General features: G+C 45.7%; 1 protein-coding gene across 13 annotated transcripts in view; it reads left to right on the top strand.

Annotated features, from left to right (window-relative positions):
* LOC135914190 (gastrula zinc finger protein XlCGF52.1-like) overlaps positions 1-22485 on the top strand; it is a 200387-nt gene extending 177902 nt beyond the window's left edge. For 12 of the 13 annotated variants that reach the window (XM_070535977.1, XM_070535983.1, XM_070535976.1 and 9 more), the window contains 2 exons: positions 19991-20249; positions 21515-22485. In XM_070535977.1, the coding sequence (XP_070392078.1) occupies positions 19991-20249; positions 21515-22272 (1017 nt within the window). In that variant the 3' untranslated portion in view covers positions 22273-22485. Of the gene's footprint in view, positions 1-16980; positions 17190-19990; positions 20250-21514 lie in introns of all 13 variants that reach the window. The other variant, XR_011512877.1, reaches the window with a different exon arrangement.
* Positions 22486-23721: the final 1236 nt, after the last annotated feature.

Here is a 23721-nt window from a genome sequence, read left to right as displayed (position 1 = left end):
ACATTGACTTGATGGATTTGACCGAAGAAGAACTCCTGGAAGGATGGAAGGTTGAAAATGTAATAAACGTACAAAGAATAAAGATCAGACGGGACAATAAGGAGCTGCCAACTAAACACCTGATAGTTACCTTTGGCTCTAGCACCTTACCAGAGACCATAGCAACTGGATATATAAAAATCAGAGTACGACCCTACATCCCCAACCCGCGACGCTGTTTTAAATGCCAGAGGTTTGGCCACGCTTCCCAGAGCTGCCGAGGGCGGCTAACATGTGCAAAATGCGGCATCAATGATCACTCTGCAGATGACTGTAAGGCTGAGCCCCGTTGTAGCAATTGCAACGGTGGCCACCCCGCATATTCTCGATCATGCGCTGTCTGGAAAAAAGAAAAAGAAATAATTACGATAAAGGTAAAAGAAAACATAACTTTCAGAGAAGCACGACAACGCATCTCACCAACATTTGCACAGAGCACATCTTTCGCCGAAGTGGTACGTCGGGGGGCAGTACCACAACGGCACTTGGCGGACGCCAGCGCCACGCATAGCGAGCGTGCGGCAACGCCACCCGCCCCCACGGTGGGAGCAGCGAAGGCTGCCCTACCTCTCTCGAAATTGTCCACAGTAGAGGCCTCTGCTGGTGCTGGCACCAGTCAGCCCAGCTCCGAGGTCAAGATAAGCCCACCAACCACCAGGACGGTGGGCTCCAAGGCCTTGTCTTCAGAGACAAGGCCTTCGCGGAAAACACACCGCTCGCAAGAGCGCGTGTCCAGTGCCTCTCAAGAGGCCATGGACACAACACCCAGACAGAAGGCGCAGTTGACGCCTAAGGAGCGGCGCGACTTTGTCGACCGCTCTAGGAAAGACAAAACTCCAATTACAGGGCCTCAAAAGGGCGCTGTAAGCTAAATCAAATCCATTCTCTTTGACACATAGCACAACATTTATTCAATATGGATACATTAATTATTCAGTGGAATATCAGAGGCCTGCTTTGCAACCTCGATGATGTCCAAGAAATCCTTAAAGAACTAACTCCAAAAGTGCTGTGTGTCCAAGAGACTCACTTGAAATCCAATCATAAAAACTTCCTACGTCAGTATGTTATTTTTCGGAAGGATCGCGATGATGCCCTCGCATCATCCGGCGGCGTAGCCATCATAGCTGACAAATCTATAGCCTGTCAACACCTATGGCTACTAACACCCCTTGAGGCAGTGGCTGTTCGTGCTGTACTTTTAAATAAACTGATAACCATTTGCTCTTTATACATACCACCGCATTTTCAGCTTCACAGACAAGAATTCCAAACATTAATAGATCAGTTACCCGAACCATATCTGGTGCTTGGAGATTTAAATGCACACAGCAACCTATGGGGCGACTCGCGCTGCGACGCGAGAGGTCGCTTGATTGAACAGTTCCTTTTTTCCTCAGGTGCATATCTTTTGAACGGGAAGGAGCCCACGTATTATAACATGGCAAACAAAACATACTCCTCAATAGATCTTAGCAAAGCATCTCCTACTCTTCTACCTTACTTTAAATGGAAAGTTATTAAAAACCCATACGGCAGTGATCATTTCCCTGTAGTTCTATGCACACCAATTGGTAATGAATGCCTTCCACAATTACCACGCTGGAGAACTGACTCGGCTGACTGGGAAACGTTCAAAAAGCTTGCTTGTTTATCCTGGGACGACATCTGTGCTTTAAGCATAGACGCTGCGGTTGAATATTTTACGGCTTTGCTCCTTGACACCTCCTCCAAATGTATCCCTGTAACAAGTAGATTGTCGACAAAACGCCGTCTTCCGTGGTGGAACGATGACTGTCGAATAGCGCGTAAAAAGCAGAACAAGGCATGGGCTTTACTTCGGGATTCTCCGACGGCAGAAAATCTAGTCAATTTCAAACAGGTCAAATCCCAGGGTCGGAGAACGCGGCGACAAGCTAGAAGAGAGAGTTGGAGAAAGTATATATCGGGCATTAACTCTTACACTGACGAAACAAAGGTTTGGAATAGAGTTAATAGAATAAAGGGTCGACAGTCTTACTCTCTGCCTTGTTGGAACCTCAGTGCTGACACCCGTTGTTGCAACCGGACCGTTGGCGCCCGTTGTTGCAAATGAGTCGCAAGCCCCAAGGGTAGCGTTGGCCTGGCGGCCTGGGGCACACTGGAAGCATCCGAAGGTCCCAGCAAAGCATGAGGCGACTGCTAACAGAACAACTTGTTTATTCTAGCATCGCAAAGAGCGGGCGGTCAGCTCGACCGAAGTAGAGAGACGGGAGAGCACGTTACTCAACAGAAGAAATCGGAGCCCCTCTCCTGGCGTCCGGGGGCAGCTGCTCTTATACTCTTGGCGTCGCGGGCAAGAAGGAAGGTCACGGGACGACACCACGTGACAGCGGCCACGGACAGACTGAAAGACACGTTGGGACAAGGAGGTGACGCATCAGCCGGGCCGGCGCCGGTCAGACCTCCTCGCTTCACACTGGGGGAGCTCCTCTCCCCGGCTGCCGCGCTTTGACAAGCGTGGGCACACACACACACACGCACACACAAAGACACGTGGCACTGAACATGCCGGGACGCGCTCGGCGGGGATGCGTCGCGGCCGCTCCGAACGGGCCAAAATGTCCGCCGCTTTGAACGAAGCTCCGGCGTACGTTGCATCCGCGCCGGCTTTAGCGCGCGTCGTAGGCGAAACGTAACAGCCTTTAGTGAATACTCAAGGCGACAGCATAGAAGATCAGGCGAACTTTCTTGGCGCACATTTCGAACAGATATCCAGCTCGTCGCACTACTCTGAAACATTCCAAAGGTACAAAAGGCAAATAGAAGGACAACCATTAGAACGGAAAAGCACAAAATACGAGGCATACAATAGACCCTTTTGCATGGCAGAGCTTCAGGCAGCGCTAAACAGCTGCAACCAATCTGCCCCCGGATCTGACCGCATCCTATATGAAATGCTTAAACACCTGCCGCCTGAAACACAAAAAACCCTTCTTTGTCTCTACAATTCTATATGGTCGTCCGGCCGCATTCCCTCTGCTTGGAAAGAGGCCATCATAATTCCTATTTTGAAACAGGGTAAGGACCCTTCATTGGCAAATAGTTATAGGCCCATAGCATTGACGAGCTGCTTATGCAAAGTTTTTGAAAAGATGGTAAACAGTCGCCTGGTCCACTATTTAGAAATAAACAAGAAATTAGACCCATATCAATGTGGTTTCAGAGAAGGCAGATCGACGACAGATCAGCTTGTGTGCATGGAAATGTACATCAGGGATGCCTTTGTCCACAAACAACTTGTATTATCAGTATTTCTTGATATGGAGAAGGCGTATGATACTACGTGGCGCTTCGGGATCCTTCGGGATCTTTCTGCAATGGGCATTCGCGGCAACCTGCTGAGAATAATTGAAAGCTATCTCTCTAACAGGACATTTCGTGTTAGAGTTGGCAACGTACAGTCTCGACAATTTTTACAGGAGACAGGTGTACCGCAGGGTGGAGTACTGAGTTGTACGTTATTTATTGTTAAAATGAACTCCCTCCACACCGTATTGCCTCGCACACTCTTCTACTCCGTCTATGTGGACGATGTACAGATAGGGTTCAGGTCATGCAATGCTAGCATTTGCGAGAGGCAGCTACAACTTGGCTTGAATAGAATCTCAAGGTGGGCGGACGAGAATGGTTTTAAATTGAACCCCCAAAAAAGCACATGTGTCTTATTTTCAAACAGGAGAGGTGTACTGCCACAACCAAACATTAATATTAATGGAGAAAGACTAACTGTTAGCCCTGAACACAAATTCTTGGGTATTATCCTGGACACAAAGCTTAACTTCATTCCCCACTTAAAATATCTTAAAGAAAAATGCCTGAAGACCATGAACCTCCTCAAGCTGCTCTCTCGAACAACTTGGGGCAGTGACAGGAAGTGTCTGCTTAGCCTGTATAAGAGTCTCGTACAATCACGCCTCGACTACGGAGCCGTGGTGTACCATTCCGCAACAGAGACTGCGCTAAAGATTCTTGACCCAGTCCACAACCTCGGTATACGACTGGCAACAGGCGCCTTTAGAACGAGCCCTGTTGAAAGTCTCTACGTTGAGTCCAACGAATGGTCCTTACATCTACGCAGAACATTCCTAAGTTTATCATACTACACTAAGGTAAAATCAGACACCGAGCATCCATGTCATTCCATAGTTAGCGACCTGTCCGCTTCCAGACTTTACACTAACCGCCCACGTATTAGAACTCCTTTGAGCCTGCGCTTGGAAGCAATGGCAGAAGAAACAGACATCCATATCCCAGAAAATATCCTTATGCCTCCCACTCGCCTGCCGCCTCCTTGGGAATGGCAGACCATGCAATGCGATATCTCTTTTGTCGAAATAACAAAACATGCACCGGAGGCACACTTACGGTCACACTTCTTCGAACTGCAAGCGAAGTACTGCTGTGCTGAGTTTTATACAGATGCTTCCAAGTCATCTGCAGGTGTCGCGTATGCAGCTCTTGGACCATTTTTTTCCACCTCCGGTACTCTAAATCCCAACACAAGTATTTTTACGGCTGAAGCGTACGCAATACTTTCAGCTGTAAAGCACATCAGACATAAAAACCTGAATAAGGCGATCATCTTCACAGATTCATTAAGCGTAGTAAGGGCTTTAATGAGTTTTCGAAAACATAAAAACCCTATTTTTAATAATCTATACACAGAACTATGCTTAGGCTTAACATACAACCAAAACATAGTCATATGTTGGGTGCCTGGCCATAGGGGTATAAAAGGTAATGTAGCTGCTGACGAAAGTGCAACGTCAGTCGTCTTTAATGAAACGGATGTGAATAAACCCATAGCAGCTACAGAACTTAAGCCATTCTTACGCCACAAACTGAGGAAGCACTGGCAGGACCAATGGGATAATGCAGTAGAGAATAAGCTACACGTTATCAAACCAAAATTAGGGAACTGGATATCTGAAAGAACAGCAAGACATAAGGATGTGCTTCTTTGTAGGTTAAGAATAGGACATACTTACGCCACTCACTCCTACCTTTTGACGGGAAGCGAACCTCCGACATGTACCAAATGTGGCAAGAGGCTTACAGTTATCCATGTTCTTATACAATGCACAGAAATAGAGGCAGAAAGAAAAAAGCACTTTCCCTCTTATTCTTATTTTATGCACCTTAGAGCGAATAAATTTTAGGTCGTTTTACATCTTCATTGCACCACATGCATGTTTTAGTGAATATTTTAGGCCACTATACAGCCGTGTTTTATTACTCCTCGCAATTAACACTCACATATCATTGAGAAGCACTGATCATCGACTTGGCGCTCTTTGGCCACATCTGGCCCTTGTGCCAATAAACTCTACTAATCAATCAATCAAGGCTCAACCCTTTGAATAGGGCGGCGGCGGCGCGCGCCACCTAGCCTTTAATGGTTCTATATGCATGCATACCTATGTATTTACTCCTTTACTTTTGCGTTGATATTGTCCACCAATCAGATAGTCTCCGTTTAGTTATTTCTACCTGTTGAAAGTCTATTCTACTTTCACTGTCTTTAAAACCCGGTATGGGAAGGCATGAACTAGGCGGTACGGACGGCGCGCTTTCTTCCTACCGTCAGTGGGCGGGCATGAAAAAATATAGGATGTTTGCGGTTGTTTGCTATGAATCAGGGGTACAATCAGGACTCGACGGGGACCAAAGGTCAGTGGGTCGCCTCGCCTTGGGCGCTCACGGGAAGACTACAAATGAAGCTGTGCAGGGTGATATGGGCTGGACTAGTTTTGGAAGTGAGGGAAGCTCGCAGTAAAATTGAGTATGAAGAACGGCTGAGGAATATGGAAGAAAGTAAATGGGCTGGGAGAGTGTTCAGGTATCCGTACAGGAAAAACATTGATTCACAGTGGAGGAAAATAACTAGGAAGCTTACCAGCTAGTATGCGGCCTGTAGGGTGGACAACACAACAATAAAGGTCAAGCGGAAAGTCAGAGAAGCTGAATTAATCTCATGGGTGGCGGCAATGGGAAAGAAACCTGCCATGAGCAACTACTTAAGAGGAAAAAACGAAATCAGGAAAGAAACCATTTATGATAACTCAAAGGGAAGCGCATTACTTTTCGAAGCGCGATCAGGATGCCTTAGATATAAGAAGAAGAAGCATGTGCTTGCTGTGGTAAAGCTAGGGAAACTACGGAGCATGTTTTATTAGAATGTGAAGACGTCTACCCAGCGGTCGATTTAGTCACCACTGGCCTCCTTGAAGCCCTTGGGCTCAGAGGGAGCAGTGGTAAAGCAAACATGTCCGCAATAGACATTAGTAAGAGGCGACTGGAGGATTGGTGGAAGAAAAGTAGGGAAACGACAAAAGACGGAGACGTACAAAAGCACAGTTCGCAATAGGGGATGAGAAAATTTGGGCGTGGTAGTTCATAGTGTTCTTTTGTCTTTTTTCGTTGTTTAACCTAGGTAGAATATTAGGCAGTATAGTAGCAAGAGCTTGGTGGCGCAACCCACCGCCCCGTTCCAAAGGGGACGCTCATAACATCCATCCATCCATCCATCCAGGAGGCTATGGTTGAGGATTGAGGATATATAGCCACTTTTGCCCGCCGGCATTTGGCAACACTGGGCCATGGTCGTATGTCGAATTATAGTGAGCTAGAATAGGGGTAGTGGGCTCAGATGACGGCTCCGCTTGAGGTCCTTGATGTCGCCTCCGAGAGATGGCGCTACAAACATTATCACCTGAAACGTTTTGCAGTCCTGCGCCTACGCTATGCGGGTTCTGCGGGTTATTTCATCGCATAGCGTAAATCTAAATAAGTTGTTGCTATCGGTATTACCGGAAAGGCGTCAATTCGCATTTTGTGCTATAAATAAATAACTTTACCATTGTGACTGCGACCGCTCGGGAGGCATTATCGATGACCTCGCGAGTACATAAATTTGGCTGCTGGTTCGCCACCAAAGTGGGCAGCTTGCGGCAGTTTGTAGCAGTTACTGTGACGATAATGTGAGCGCGATGATTCGTTTTATCTACGTCTAGTACCAGTAATCACCGTGTAATCGTCCACTGTGGTCCATCAAGGCCAGCGTCGAGCGTGCGCCGCTCTCACTAGCAGTGGACCATTGCCCAAGCTGACCGCACTTGGTCAAGTTGCGGAGTTTTCTTGCGTCATAAATGCGACCTGTGGGTACACATCGCCGGAAAGAAATATATGGCGCATATATTTATGAAAAATTATTTTCCTTAAAATATCAAACAAGCTTATTTCTAATTGTACACAATAATTCCAGCAATGATTTTAGCGACCAGGCGAAATCGTTCTCTGAGCGCATAAAATTGCGTTTATTTTCGAATGCACTTTCAAGTTCGTACATTTTATTAGGAACAGCATTGAAAACGATGTACAATATTGTTGCAGGAGTGAAAAATAAGCAAAATTAGCCCCATCGAAGAATACTCAAAGAACTGCAGATTCCAAAAATATTATAAATCTCACTGTTAGTGCATGCAGGAAATATTTCTTTTTACAACAATAGCAATGTTTACAAAATAAAACAAACCATTCTTTTTTTCTCACAGCGCACACACCAGACACAAAACAATTTAAGAGCATGCCTAATATGGAGTAAGTCGACATGAAAAAAAAAAAAGCTCCCATTAAAGTCATAGTGAACCACACTCCTCCAGAGTTCAGTACGGTGTTGGTTCTTTCATGCCCTTTTTCATATGGTGCACCACCGCGACATATGGGCTTCATTCACGTTGACATATAATTTGTTTTTATTTTTTTTAGATCTGCCAGGCGCCTCTTCATTCAAAACAAACATGACATTAATTGAATTTTTTTAAATGAAGAAAATGTTTTAAACATGTACTGCACAGCTTTCTCATACAGTTTTACTTATTTTCCTATGCTTTGCTGCTTCCCTTCTGCTTCGTTGCTCTGAGTTGATGCCTTTCACGAAAAAATGGAGCCGTGTAGTTAAATAGAAGCTGATAACTTTTCTCGTAACTTCAGCTGCGTGCTCATTGCAACCAATGTTGCTCATGGACCTTGCCCTCACGAGGGTGAGTATATCCATTATACTGTCGGCATGCAGTTCTTGCTTACTAAAACATTCTGTGAACAGGTTTTCAAGCATTTCCACAAACTGAAAAAGTGCACTGGAGGGATAAAGAAGACCTCCATTATCCTTCTGCCGTGTATACATAGCAACGTCAGAGCTTTCTGCAACGGATGACAAAGTCAAAGACTGCATACATGGCTTACAGTTCATTTTCATTATGCACTTCCGTGCAGCATAACCAGCTACATAGTAAATTAGGCGTGAATCGCTTCTCTCTACATGCTGGTCATGATCGCCAGGTGATGACAAAGCTGCCTCTGCTGCAGGCAAATTTCCTGCATCAATGAGGCTGTCAACCCGATCCCAAACAGTAGGCTTACGAGGAAGAGTGCTGCCACTTCCTTCAATTTCTAGCAGAGCACTCAAAGCACATGGATCGGAATTTCCATACCTTACAGTTTTTACCAAACTGTAGAAGGACATACAATTCATGGTAATTAGGAATTGAGTGGGCGTAGGGTTGTCGTTACAGCCAGAGGATTGGCGAACAATGCTGAACAAGTTTTCTAGGGGGTCTTGACTAAGTCGAGATGTCATTAGGTACTTGTAGCCTAACTTATTAAGGTATGACAGAAGTTCAAGTGTGCTTGACAGGGTGACCCGCAAACCGACGGCTGTTGACTCGCTGACAAATCCCCCGGCTCCACCTGCGTGCTGTTCCCAAGCTGTCAAATATATCAAAAAGTCTACAATAGTTGCACTGGAAGATGAGTCTGACCGCAGGGCTTTGGCTGGGTACCTCGAGGTCATTACAGTGATCAGGGAGTTGATCCTCCTGCAAGGAAAAACATGAGACTTGTCAATTTCTTTGGCAGGGCCTACCTAAAATTGATGTACATAAAATACCAAAGAGCTATGAGCGGCCATCAGGTGACTATGTAAACCGCAAAGCTACATGCACATTTTGCTGCCATCAGAAAAAAAAAGTTGATTCAACATAGTAAGCTAGACTCTGCTCAATACAAGTACCTGAAAAATTCTTGTGTAGCTTTGATGCTTCCAATTCTTGCCTCTATTTCAGTCTTGTAGAGTTGGAGACCTTGCAGCACTTTTTCCCCAAAGAGCTGAAATGCGAAGCCAACTCTCATTTTCTCGAAGGCATTTGGCTGCAGATGACATTTAGTAATGCCTGGCATGGCCTTAAGTGTCACGCTACTGGAGTCAATATTGAAAGCCTGTCTGATCGGCTGCATAGAAACCTGGAAGAATAAAAAGCAGAATAGGAAACAATAAATTTATATCACTTCTTTATCTTAAAATTAGACAACCCCTGAGCTCAGTGATTAAATTTCTCGAAAGGTCAACATAACTAAGCAAACAAGGCACACTTACATGTCCATCTGGTGTATTGAAGGGGCACTTCAGCAGGCTGTTCCTCAAGCATTTAATCAGGTGAGGAAAATCGGATATGAAGTATAGGTTGCGACTGTCGTCAATGGGATGCTTCACTCCGCATTTCACATTGCTTGCTCCTCCTCGGACACCTAGTATTCTCCACATGCGTCGATTCCAAGTGGCGCCGTCACAAGTTACAAAATCCACAAAAAGCCCGCTGTTCTCAGTTAAGATTGTGGCTTCTACAATTACCTGGGCTAGCAAGTCCCCCTTCATATTTCCACTGGTGGCAAATGTGCCAATTACTTGACTCCACTTGCCAACAAATGGCACAAACAGGATAACCATCCCGTGGTCTGACTTCACGCCCTGGTCTGTGGATGAAGTATAGTCTCCTAAATCCACAAAACCTTCAATGTGACCTGATGTTTTAACACACATGTGTTCCGAAAGCTTTAGCTCGTCAACAAGCAGGCCACCATGCTTCCTGAAGGTGTCCATATCTCGAGTCTTTTCTTTAAGCTGTTGTAAAACCTTTTTGCTAAACCCAAAGGCAGACCGGTAAACAGCCATGTAACGCTTCAGAGTGGACTTGCTTGGAAGTACAAGTATTTTGTTATCCCGAATGTGGTTGTACAGGCGGGAGCTCTTCATCTTCATGATTATGCATTCCAAAATCCACGCTTTGCTGTAACGAATGCCTTTGTTCTTTACTTTTGCTGCTGCAAAACATTGTCTAACACACTCTTGTTGCTTCTGAGGGAGTTCAGAAATCCGCTCATTAACAGTTTCTTCATCTAGGGAAGCATTTAGCACTTGCATCTTGTCAATGTCTCTTTTCATTGTAGCAATTCGTGCGCCAAGGCGCCTGTTTCTCTGTGCTGCACATTTCAGCCGCTGAACCATGGTTCGCATTGGCTTGGAAGGTGCTCGTTTCACTCTTGATTGTCTATTCAAAAGTACTTTGCGCAAGTACTTGCACGGGATGCACTGCCCTCCTGAAAAGAAAACCCGGTTAAAGTATGGTTTACAAACAATACATTATGATATTCACATTGTAAATGTGATGCCATATTTATAATTCTTACCTTTGTTTGGAACTGTGCCGAGACATTTGCTGTTGAAGTATGTTCCCTGCTTTAGTGTCAGCTGACTCTTAATACCTGCCGTCAAGAAGGCCGGACAGTAATCATCAGCATCCAGGGCTCCAACACAAAGTTCGGTGGCTTCTGCTTTTTCTAGCAAGTTTCCTGCTTCTTCCAAAGAGCTCAAGCAACTTTCTTCGATTAGTCGCCCTCTGACATACATTTTTGCGTAGACGTCAGGTAGCCTGTCACAGACAAACATAACTACTTTTTCGGATACGACGGTCGCTTCCTCATACAATACCGAAGTGCAATAGAGTACTCCATCTAGGTTTGGGAAGCTGTGTTTTGTCCAGTATTTTGACGGAGTTTTCAGTTCTAATAAAAACTTTAAACTGTTTTGTACCGCAGATGAGCTAGCTGCTGCTAGTGTCACTTCGTTAGCGCTGAGTAGGTCAACATTCTCGGGCGACGACTGGTCATGCGAGTTATTTACGGACAACGGCTCGTAAGGCGTGCTCCAAGCTTTCTTGCTGCTGCTCGACGGTTCAGATTCTTGCCGCTTTCGCTTGCTCCTAGGTTTCGGAGTTTTTTTGGTGAGGTACGCAGGGAGATTCGGAAGAATCGTCGGAACAGCGTCTTCTGCCAATGTTGGCTTCGTACGCGGAATGCGTACCTCTTTGCCGTTAACGACGTGAACGAAGTCCCTGATTATATAACGCGGTTCAAAGTGCAATTCGCACACGGCACATGTCTGGTCAAGCTTCTTGTCTTCACGGTGTAAGTTCCTTTCCCACTGATGTCTCCTTTCTTCGTCTTGTGGGACGCTGAAAAGAGACGCCTTCGGCGAGTCTTTCACTCGACTATAGCCTGTCCGGCACCCTGGTGCAAAACAGTAATTGCGCCGGCGACTAGGCATAGTTGCTTAGCGCACCACAGAACGAACACAAAGGCTGTCCGAGGACGTTGCAGAGACAAGTCTACGCTAAACCAGTCTGTTTCTACAAGTCACTACCACCACCTCCACAAGTCTACGAACGTTGCACTTCACAAAAACAATCAAAATCAAGTCGATTCACATTCTCGTGTACAGGCTGCAGCAAGCGAATGGCAGTGACGGGAGCGCACGCGCTGGCACGGGTCTTCAGGTGGAACTAGCTCCAGCGCCCCTAGCGGCCTCCGGCTCCGGCGACATGCGCGGCTTCAGCCGTAAGCGTGCGCCGCATAGGGCAGAGAGCACACTACCCAATATTCTAGTACACTATAGTCGAATTGTGTACGTTGTACGTTGTGTCGCCACAGACCCACAGAACACCTGTACAAACTTGTATCGCGGATACGTTTAGACCCCGTGATCCCCCATTTCCGTCACTAGACAGCGACTATATGCTTGCTGCATCCCCGGATTCCCAGTCATTTATGCAGGCAGGTATGCAGTGAATTTCTGGGCGACCCTTACCATCACAGGGGGCAGTCAGTCCGGGCAGAGTTCTAACTTTTCTTTCGACACGGGGAAAATGATAGAAGGATTATCCTAACGCCTTTCCTGTTCTAGAGACAAGGTAAAATAGCGGCCTAGCTGAATGGTTTCGTCACGAAGTAGTAGTGTCTGTTTCAGCCTGTGTCATTCCCAGTTAGCTGCAGAAGACAGGTGTGCAGTGTTTTGATGACAGTGCTTAGGACTTTCAGACTGACCCCAACCAAATAAGTGAAATTTATTAGCGCGACGTTTCGGAGCCTATTCGGCTCCTTATTCAGGGGTTATTCTTCGGGAGTGGCGGTGTGCAGCTTTTAAAGGGTCTTTTGTAAAAAAGGAGGGGAGAGTACGGAAGGTGGGGAGACACGTCACAGACGGGAAGAGGGGGAAGCGGAAGGGTGACATGGCTGCATCGGTGCTGGTCGGCTGGGATGATGACCGGGTCTGGGGGAGCTTGACCCGCGAGAGTGCCGTTCAGAGGATGAGGGGGGAGTTACGGGCGAGCGCAGACGTTTTGGGGTTGGTGACCTCGAGCGGGAATCTACCTGGCTGGGCGTCCTTTTCTTCTTTTCGTCATGTCGCCAAGGCCGTGGATATGCACGGAGGGTAGGCTACCCTTCACGCGGTTTATCTTACCCACTGATGAAGGAGTTGAGTAGGCTCTGAAACGTCGAGCAAATAAAATTCACTTATTTGGTTAGGGTCAGTCTGAAAGTGCTAATAAATTTCCCAACCAGACAAGCAATTCTGTCGAAATGTTTAGCTTCAAGGACAGCGCTTGTATTCATGTGTTACCAAAACTCGCGAATAACTGATGGTGGGACACAACAGTGCTGTATGATTGACCTCTTAAGTGTGGGAAACATTCCAGTGTGCCTCCCATATCGATATAATTGCCCTCTTCCTCGAAAAAGCGTCACCCCTCTACGGCCCGAGCAGACACAAAGGGGAGGACCCAAAGGAGAAGACACGAAGAGGAAGTAGTCAATGACTTCAGGAACTGACAAAGGCACTGACCAGGCACGTACCCAGGGGGGGGCCCGGGGGGGCCCGGGCCCCCCCCGAAATCAAGTGGCATACCCCCCCCCCCCCTCTCCCCACCCACGCCACCACTCCTCACACATTGGCACCTGTTCCTCGGTCAGCCTTATGCTGCCTTTTTCACTCCTTTTAGATGGCGGTAGTTATCGGCATTTCTTGTAATGTGAAGTACAGTTTTCTCATAGCTTCCGCACCCACGCGATTAACTCGAGATGCGCTCAGTTGTCACCATCTATTCAACCGTCACGCGCATAGCTGTTGCTTTTGTTAGTTCAACCTTTTTGTTTAGGCTGATCCTGGGACCAGGAGAGGGATGCGGCTGTTACTCAGCTGGTCTGTACTCTCATGGAACGAGTTGCGGCCGGAGAAAACACCAATTGCGTTTAACGTTTCCCTTTGCTTCATTATTTCCTTGAGTTACGGCTCGCCGCGACGCTGGCAGATGCTCGGAACCATATACACGTGATACGGGTTAGAAAAGGTGGGAAATAAAATGATGTGAAAGAGCGTCCATCATGAAACCCTGCAATAACCCAATAACCCTTAAACCGATAAGCAAGATGACTGTCGCCAGTTACCTCGTCTGTTTTTTCTTAATTGTATAGTACTTCTCGTGCAAAATTGGAAACCGGAAATAAAAATCGCAAGGAGTTGAGAAATTAAGCGATCTACTAAGGGAGAGAGCCAACGCAACAATCAAACTGCAAGAAAGCGAATAATAAAAATGTTAACCGTTGTTTATGAGAATATTTATGGATCAACATCGTTTTATTTAAAAAGGAAGTAGAGAAAACGCCGCTGGAAGTGGAGAATAATTACTTGCTTTGAATGACGCTTCTATAGTTATCGGTCGAACCGCCACACGTAGCCACATCTCTGCTGTGCTTATGTGGGTGTTTTTCTAACCTTTCTCGGTGAGCGCAGTACGTCTAGAATCGCAGAGTCCTGCGCTCTACGCGGTTGTATGGGACTGGCGGCCGCACAGCGTTACGCAATTCGCGGAACTGTCAAAACTGATCCACAAGGCTAAAATAACTGATATTCCAAACTATAACATGTGAAAGACTGAAGAAGCCGTAAAAAAATGAACGCAGCCTGAAATCAGTAAAAAAGAAACCCGGCATAGGACAAACCATGATGTATGCACTAAAAGATAAGACGGATAATACCATAAGCAATCTCGAAGATACAGTAAAAGCAGCGGAAAGATTCTAAGCTGACCTGTATACAGTACCCAGAGGAGTCACGATACCTCACTTAGAAACAGTAATGAACAGGTTACAGAAACTCTCCTATAACGAGCGATGAGGTCAGAAGGGTGCTGCAAGACATGAAACGATGAAGAGCGGGAGGAGGAACAACAGTCCATTTAATCAAAGATGGAGGAGACATAATGCTTAGAAAACTGGCGGCTCTTTATACGAAGTGTATATCGACTGCAAGGGTCCCAGAAAACTGGAAGAATGCAGACATTTTACTAATCCACAAAAAAGGAGACGGTAAAAAATAGAAAAATTATAGGACCATTAGCTTGCTCCCAGTATTATATAAGATATTTACCAAAATAATCTCCAATATAATAAGGGCAACACTGGATTTTGTCAACCAAGGGAACAGGCTGGCTTCAGGAAGAGATACCTTACAATGGATCACGTCCATGTCATCGATCAGGTTATCGCGAAATCTGCAGAGTACAATAAGCCTCTCTATGTGGCTTATATAGATTAGGAAAATGCATTTCATTCAGTAGAGATACCAGCAGTCTAGAGGCACTACGTAATCAAGGACTACAGAACGCTTACGTAAAAAGCTTGAAAAATATTGCTACATGTGTGTGGTATTTGTATGTTTGAACGAGATGCGTGGGCGCCATCACTCCAGAAAAGAGGAGGAAGAACGAACTGGGCTCGCGCTGTGAATCCAACCGGTCAGCGCTGCAACCGTTGTTGTAAATATAATCTGTAAATAGTTTCTCGTCTTACTAGCTCGTCCTTCGCGTAAGAATATATACAGAGGTTCTACAGCTACCTTAATTCTGCACAAGAAAAGCAGGGAGAGACCTATAGGGAAATGGGTCAGACAGGGAGACACAATTTCTCCAAGGCTATTCACTGCGTGCTTAGAAGAAGTCAAGCTATTAAACTGGGAAGGCTTAGTAGTAAAGATCAACGGCAAATATCTCAGCAACCTTCGGTTTGCCGATGACATTGTTCTATTCAACAACAATGCAGACGAGTTACAACAAATGATTGGAGACCTTAACAGAGAGAGTGTAAGAGTGGGGTTGAATATTATTATGCAGAAGATGACGATAATGATAAATAGCCGGGCAAAGGAACAAGAAATCAGGATCGCCAGTCGGCCACTAGACTGTGAAGGAGTACGTTTACCTAGGTCAATTATTCACAGGTAACCATGATCATGAGAAGGACATTCACAGAAGAATAAAAATAGTTTGGATCGCATACGGCAGACATTGCCAGCTCCTGACTGGAAGCTTACCATTATTATTGAAAAGTAAGGTGTGCAATCAGGGCATTTTGCCAGTGCTGACATATGGGGCAGATACTTGAGAATGAGTAAAGGACCGTGCAAAGAGCGATCAAACAAAGATTGCTAGGCATAACGTTAAGAGAGAGAAAGAGAGCGGTTTGGATCAGAGAGCGAACGGGTATAGACGATATTCTAATTGACATCAAGATGACAAAATGTAGCTGGGCAGGTCATGTAATGCGCCGGTTAGATAACCGTTGGACCATTAGGGTTACAGAATGGGTACCAAGAGAAGGAAAACGCAATCGAGGACGACAAAACGCTAAGTGGAAAGATGAAATTAGGAAATTCGCGGGCGCAAGTTGGAATCGGTTTGCACAGGACAGGGGTAAATGGAGATCGCAGGGAGAGGCCTTCGTCCTGCAGTGGACATAAAACATGATGATGATGATGATGATGATGATGGAGGTGGTGGGCCCCCCCCGAAAAAAAATCCTGGGTACGTGCCTGGCACTGACACTTCTACAAGTTCCCGAAGTTTCCCGAGGAGACATAGACTACCACAAGACCGCGAGGCGTTATTTAGATAAAGCCGTCCTGGCCCCCGTGTTAGGCAAAACTGCTCATGACACGGATAGAGTCGCAACCGTGTACCAATCAGAATTAGTTTTATTCGTGACAAAAATGGTGATAATTACATGATAAGTATATACAGAAGGAGGTCCCATAGTTAGAAACTGAAATGAAACTGAAACTGAGAAGCCAATGAAGTAAATAAATTTTTTTATCACGATTCCCGCCTTCGTTGCCGTCTTCTGATTCTTGCAGTGAAGACCCACCTCACTTGGTCAAGATTGTATCAGTGCTCAATAAAACCCTGTAGGCTTTAGTGCTCAAGACAACTGGCACCATGGCTTCACCTTCTTGTATAAGGTGTTTTGCCACTGAATGCCATTCATGTGCCACCGGGCCCTTGTGTAATGCAACGCCTGGACTGCTCACACTTCTCGTGTAGCAACTTCTCCCGGTTTGCAAGCGAACACCCTTGACGTTGCGGTTGCCAATGCGACAACAGCCACGAGTGGACACAGGGTCTACCAGAGAAATCACACCACTGCGCTAAGTAGTACTTGTTGCCATTCAGTTGTCCCTCATTCCTGTTGAAATTAATCAAGCAACTGTAGCTCAGACGCGAGTATTCAAGGATTTCAAGCACACCCTAGGCACCTGTGCTCAATCGTGCTGGTCTTTGGACCAGCACGATTTGACAGCGATTTCAGTGTTTGCAGAGCTGTTCAGCACCGGATCGCATGCTGCGACCAGTTTACACCCTATTGATTGGAGTCGTATCGATGTTCTCTATGCAGATGTGGAGCTGCGCATATGAGCCCTTTTGCAGGAATTGCCATGACTGAAGTGCGAACTCGCATGATGACGTGATGCAACCGGATGCGCTTCAGAGAGGTCATTCCTTCGGTGACTCCGCCAAAGAACATACTGAGTTCCGCAGACATCCCAGCACACAAGGCCCGACAAGCTGAGGGAAACGAGGCGGTGCCTTCACAGAACTCCGGAGGTACGAGCAGCATGGCTGTGGTGCGGCAAATGGAACGCTCAAAGAAGCCACGAAGAGTGATCTCGTGACCTTCCAGCATGACAATGGAGGCTGGTGCAAAGAAGTGATGAAAGGCCTTGCGATTCTGAAAGATGAAGAAATTTTGACTAGTTGGAGTTTATGATGAAAATACGAGGCTGGCATGCAGGAGCTCTACGCTACCAATAGAAATAAAAGAAAGGGAAAAATGTGATGGGAAGCGTTTTGCAGATACCTAGCTGTCTAAGATCATTTTCAGTTTCCATGATATGGATGGCATAGTAACGACCAGTGCATGGTAACTGAGTTATTGTACAGCAACAATGGAATGTTACAGCCTCATGTGCTAATGTGGTGCAGTGTCACATGGTGTATCAAAGGGCGAACTGCCCCAGTGAAGGATGGGGAAAATTAGCGTGACGAGGGTAGGTAGAAAATTGTGCTATGTGATATGGCGCATGCGGCAACTGTTTCAAAGCACTAGCTTATGCATGGGCAGGAGTAAGGCAAGTTCGTTATTTTTTTGCCAAGTCTGTGACCTCTTGGGTAGTTGCGCTGGTGACCCTAGTTGAGATCCTACCACCAGTCAGCTAATCTCTTTATTTAAAAGGCCCCTTAGTTGAGACTGGAAACTATTGCAGAGTGCCTGCTAAAAGGTGAAAGATGCGTCACAAAAAAAATAAAACAGCAGCCGAAAGGCTAGATGCTTCTGAGCTGCTTCTCTGCTGTAGTCGTGAGGTGTCGTTCCCAAACCCGTGCATGGCAGACCTGTCTAAGATTATGAAAGATTTCCTCAAATTTGTCTAGGAATGATAAAACTGTTGCAAGAAACATGTCTGAAGCATTGCTGATTGTATAAATTCCCAACATGAAAATATGGGTTTCTAGCATCGGGAGAAATGAGCGCCACTTATACTGCTGTCTGACCTTCAGATGTTTTAGGATTAGAACTGTTCTGTTAATATTGATTCCTTCAAACATGGCACATACTCAAGAGGGTGATTGGCCACTAGTTGCCACTGGCTCTTTCTTTACCGGCACGTGATTTGTCAGTTTTCCTTAAATCGGCACATGCACTGCAACTGCAGTGTTAGGCATTTATACATAGCAAACAACTGAATTGGCACAAGCAGATTTATTTCCAATTCCTTTAACTGTCGTGTAGTCCAAAATTGCAAGACTGAGCAGTCCTTCCTTTCGCTTTTCTCTTCTGAGCTTTCTCCTACAAGTTCAAGCACAACTGTTTCTCTCCGACACATTCCTGGCAGCCACCGTTGCTGCCACTTATTTCATCAGCTGGCACAACCAGTTTTGGCCACCTGAGCAATATAGCCGCACATTGTTTGTTCTCCACCCCCAGACACACAATTCTAGATTAAGGAAACGACACAGAGCATCCTGTTTGCTTTACCACCTGCTGGTCTTTTTATAAAGTGAAGCTTTCTTTGTGAATTCAGGCGGACTTTCCCGACTGTGAGCGCTGCTGCTCTCTTGCCGAGTAGCTCACACTTAAAAAAAGAATTGAATTACGTGCCCGATGGTGAGATCGAACCTCGGCCCCCCACACTCTTAACAAAGGTACACCCTTTGGGGTGTATATCTTCCAGACAACAGTAATTGTCATCTGCCTTGCTTGCGTTTCCTTTCTTGAAAATGCCGCGCCCGCTACTTTCCTGTCGGGAATGCTATGTCTTGCTGATAATGCACATGCCGTTCGTTACTGGGAAATACAGGGCTCGCAGCATTAAAGAAAGGAAATGCAGACAAGACAGATTATGTTTATTGTTGTGTGGCAAGATACAACACAAAGCGTGTAATTTTGTTTGAGTGCACTAGAGCAGCTCGATGCTTGAAGCGTTAAACCACAATTGCACCTATACTCCCATCATGCCGATACCAACAGCTCTGAGATTATCACTGTGTAGTGTCGCATAACATAGCGCGAGTGCTTGAGGGCACATGCGTGCATGCCGGTTTCTTTTACGCCAAAGACGCATGAATGAAGGCAAACTTTTGGCATTTGATTAAACGCTTTGTGAAAGGTTCGCTTCGCATAGATTCCAAGTTGTCTGTTGGATCTGCGTATTTTTTTTCCTTATTTTTACTCTGAAAGGTGTACCGAATTTTGAATAATTTTCATTTGCGGAAAGCTTCCATCGGGGCGGGGTATGGCCACTTCTTTTCGTTTTGTTTGAATTTTAATTGCATACATTACTTATCGGGGGAAAGAACACTTCCCTCTCCGGTTCCTGCTTTTTTCTCAGCAAAGGTGGTGGCCCTATTGGCCACATATTGGTAAGTGAAATGTCTAGCAGTTGACAAAAAAATTAGTAGGGGGGAGGGAAAAAACTTGAAAAGAATGATGTTAGGTTTCGTGTGTCTTTTTCTTTGACTGCTGTGTTTTCTTTCTAAGAAACCCCTTTAGGTGCAGTTTCAGTGGTAGAAGAGAGAGAAATAACATTTATTTCCACCACTCAACACCACAGAAGGTGGTCTTCCTCTGCAGCGCCTCTATCCGTCAGTCGGGATCCCAAAGGACTCAGTGGCAGCGAGAGCTGGGCTGATGAGTTCTCGTTGATTCTTGCTGTCTGGATTGCATGTTAAGGCCTCCCAGGATTCTTAGAAAATCATCACAAGCACATGAATATTGTTGTTGTGTTTCTGTGCCTCGTAACTGTGTTGTCCTGCTCATCTGGCAGCTGTACTTTACTATATTGCTGCATACTTGCCCATATCCTTATTTTTTTATTTATTTATTTATTTATTTGTTTTTTTTTTGACAGACAAGGAGCAGCCTCCTCCTAGCAGCGGGCACAAATCAGTACTTGCTGGCCGCCATGGTGATGCACGCGGATGCCGATTCACAGTGCAACCTGAAGGCTGTGGTCGCTGTCAAGTCCACGTGGTTCTTTACTGTGGGCATGTCCAAGTCAACTCAGGCAGGAGTACTTCAATGGGGGGTCTCCAGGTCTACGCAGTGGGAAGATCCAACTGACTACCATATTACTCCTTTGCTGGTGGAACAGCCGTCGCCAAAAAAAGGTGCACCATTATGCATTTAAATACAGTATCTATTCTGGGCCTATTCAGAACAAATTGTACACATTAAGTGGAAGTATGCACCACATGCAAGATAGGAGACTGAAGGAAGACGGCACGTCACTTCATTTGTAGATATGTGCATTTATTTGAAAGTGAACATGCACATGCATGTACTCACACACATCTGCCAAAATTCTGTTGTACCGTACCATGACAAAGAACAATGTCAAGATGAACCACCACAAACTAGTCAGTTGTCAGTCTTGCTAAATTACGCACCTGCCGAGAATGTCTCCACCACGTATTTCAATATGCAAAGAAAGCAGGGCAGCAATCCAAGATGACTTTTGTGGTGGCCTTCCTTGCAATTCAGTCGCCATGGTGGCATTCTTCTGCTGAGCAAAAGTTCGCGGGTTTGATTCCTGGCTGCAGTGGTTGCATTTCAATAGAGCAAAATGCAAAAATATTCATGTTCAAAGTGTAAAAATGTTCAAAAAGTGCAAGTCTGCACATCAACTTGTCTATCTGTGTATTAGCTGAAGTTTTGAATTTGCAACTTTGAAAAAATGAAATTTTATTGGCGATTTCTACGAGATTTCAAAATGTAGCAGTGCCCCAAAACACGATATCATAAAATTTATCAATGAAGTTAGTAGGATTGAATGAGTAGCAGAAACACAGTACTGCTCCCAACATTTCAGACTTCGCTAACATTTTTCTAGAAAAATGAAAAAAAAATCATGACTGCAAAAATGATATGCTACAAAACCAAGTAGTTTTCTTCTGAAGCAGCATTGAAAGCAGGAAAGCAAGCTGCAAAGATGCTCTTTAACAAGACCGAGATGGCCTGGCTATGATAGATGCTTTGAGAATGGCGGGCAACACAATATGGGTCAGTTCAGTACTTTCATTGGCAAAACAGGATTTCACAGGAGAAATAAAGTGCTTTCTTACTCAGACATATCATATTGAGCTAGTTTTTTGCCAGCAGGTGCGTGCACCATGATATGGGGATTAGACAAACAACACAAATGACAAATTAATTTGTGACCTTTTTGTCTCCAAGACCCATGATCGCCCTTAACTTGTCCTTCCGTGGGATGTTGGTGCATTCTGGTAGGCTCCTTTTTTTTTTACGCATGCATATTAGTGTCAGTTAATGACGCATTGTACCATAGCCTTCAATTCTCGGAACCAAAGGTGTACTCCTTCACATTGAAACTACCTTTGCACCATAATAAAGTAACTTTTCTCATCTGTTTCAGTGGAATCTCTAGCCCCAAGGAATTCAAAGAGTTCTACCAGTGAAATGCAACAAGATGCTAAACCTGCCACTGCAGCTGACCATATTTTCCATGCATCTCGGAGCAAAGACGGACACTCTCCTATCGTCGTCGTGGCAGGGTCAGCAATTGTCACCTACGCCTGTGGATGTTGTTTTCTTCAATTTCACGATTTAAGTGGCTTGACCTGCCATGTACAGACGTGCTCGTGGCCGAAGCCATATTATTGCAGCCTGTGTTCGCAACCTTGTGCAGACTGGAGTGCAACGCGGGCCCATCTCGCTACTCATGTCGAGAAAATGCCAAGAACATGTCCATTCTGCGAGTACACCCTCGACGGCAGCCACTCTTTGGCCATGAGGCATGTGCTGCGGCATGTGGATGTGAAGCAGTTCATGTGCAACATCTGTAAATCAGCATTCATCAACGGGAAGGATCTCCTCTCACACATTCAACGGTGCCACTTGAATGAAAGGACTTACAAATGTGATTCGTGTTCCATCTCATTTGCCGACAAACGCACTTTGCAAGTCCACGTTCGCCGGCACGCTGGTGAACGGCCATACAAGTGCAACGTTTGTTCAGCCACATTTGCCAAGAGTTCGGCGGCTGCAAGTCACATGCGCTGTCACAAGAAGGGTACGCCATACTGTGCTGTGTGCTCCCGCATGTTTGCCACGTGGTGTACTTATTTCACTCATGTGCGCTGTAAGCATGGAAGTTGTGATGGCAATCCCTGAAGTGAGTGAACGGCTGCCAGGTGTTGTGTTTTGGACATTCTCGGAAGCTGTGCGTGGCATGTGCGTGTTACTTGGCACTAATGGCTGCAGCAAGTGAAACTGCTATGGCTTTACAACTTCTTCGAGACAGTGTGCTCACCTTGACAGTGACCATTATTCAGTGTTGTGCTTCTTTATGTTCTAGTTGTCAATACAAAGGATATGAAAATGGCACTGTTTATTGTGAATTGATTTTTCCACGACTGAATGCAGCTATTTAGTATGTGATGCAGGCATGGAGACCATACTCGTATGCGTATTGCAAAGCCTGTGGCGCCCTCTGAGGATTATATATAAACACAGCACTTTAAAGTGCCCCTCAACAGGTCTGGCCATTTTGAGCTGACAATCGCAGAGCATACAATGCGTGCTAATGCAAAGAATTGCATCGCTACGCGCCATGTTAAGGTCTGAAATTTCAATCCGAACGCCATTTTCCCTTTCCTTCGCGGCGACCATGCTCGAAGCAGGACGGTGACGTAGTCGTGTCCCTGTGCCTACGTACTCGTGTCCGCAGTGTGACGTTGCTCATGTCGACAAGTCTTTGAGAATTATTCAAGGCAACATCTGTTATTTGTGTGATCTGTTGCTTGAATTGACGAATTGAAGTTTAGAGAACTAAAACACACAAACAGAATGTCTGCGTGTTTTTTTGTTTTACTTCGCACCATAGCAAGAGAGATGCACTTCCACTTTGTCTGCTTGTTTCCACGGTTGTGCAGCCACGTGCGCAGGTATCAAAACTGCCATTTTCTACCGTGTTCCAGCGTGTGATCATGCTCTGCGATCCGCTTGTTCTGCCTCAGTATTCGTGGAGCACTGAATTGTACCACTAGTCATATCCTTGTGCACAGCGCGCAAAATTGTGCGCTGCGCGAAACAAGACATAACAGCTCGCATGCAACGCTGTCAGCGGAAGTGTGCAGCGCCACAAAAAAGTAAGGAGAAAAAGAAATGAAGGTGGGGCCCGTGACGTATGCGTCACGCGATCCTCGAGGACTGGTATGGCAGAACACAGGGAAGGAATTTCGCTTGTGGAGGCTAGACGGGGCGAGTGGAGAGTGTCTTGCTATGCAGTGGAGCTCACCTTCTGAAATCATAGGTTTGCAGCACTGAAATATTTCCATCTCTGTTATTAATGAGCCAATTTGAAAAATTTTTGCGGCAGAACGCTTCCTAGAGGACACACAGCATCGAGCCAAAATTTTCTATGGTGCCTGGTGAGGGGCCCTTTAAAGGCACTCAAAGGTAAAACTAAGTTATGCTTGTTCTATACAAAAACAGCTTCTCCTGGAGTGATAAGAGGCTTGGTAAGCCAGAAAGTTTACAAACTCCTCCTTCATGGGCCCTCATAATATTAGTCAAACCTTAATATGATCACTTACGGTTGTAACAAAGGTAATCTAAAAC

This window comes from Dermacentor albipictus, chromosome 3 (assembly GCF_038994185.2).
Source record: "Dermacentor albipictus isolate Rhodes 1998 colony chromosome 3, USDA_Dalb.pri_finalv2, whole genome shotgun sequence".
NCBI lineage: Eukaryota > Metazoa > Arthropoda > Arachnida > Ixodida > Ixodidae > Dermacentor > Dermacentor albipictus.
This window is presented reverse-complemented; position numbering and strand designations above follow the sequence as displayed.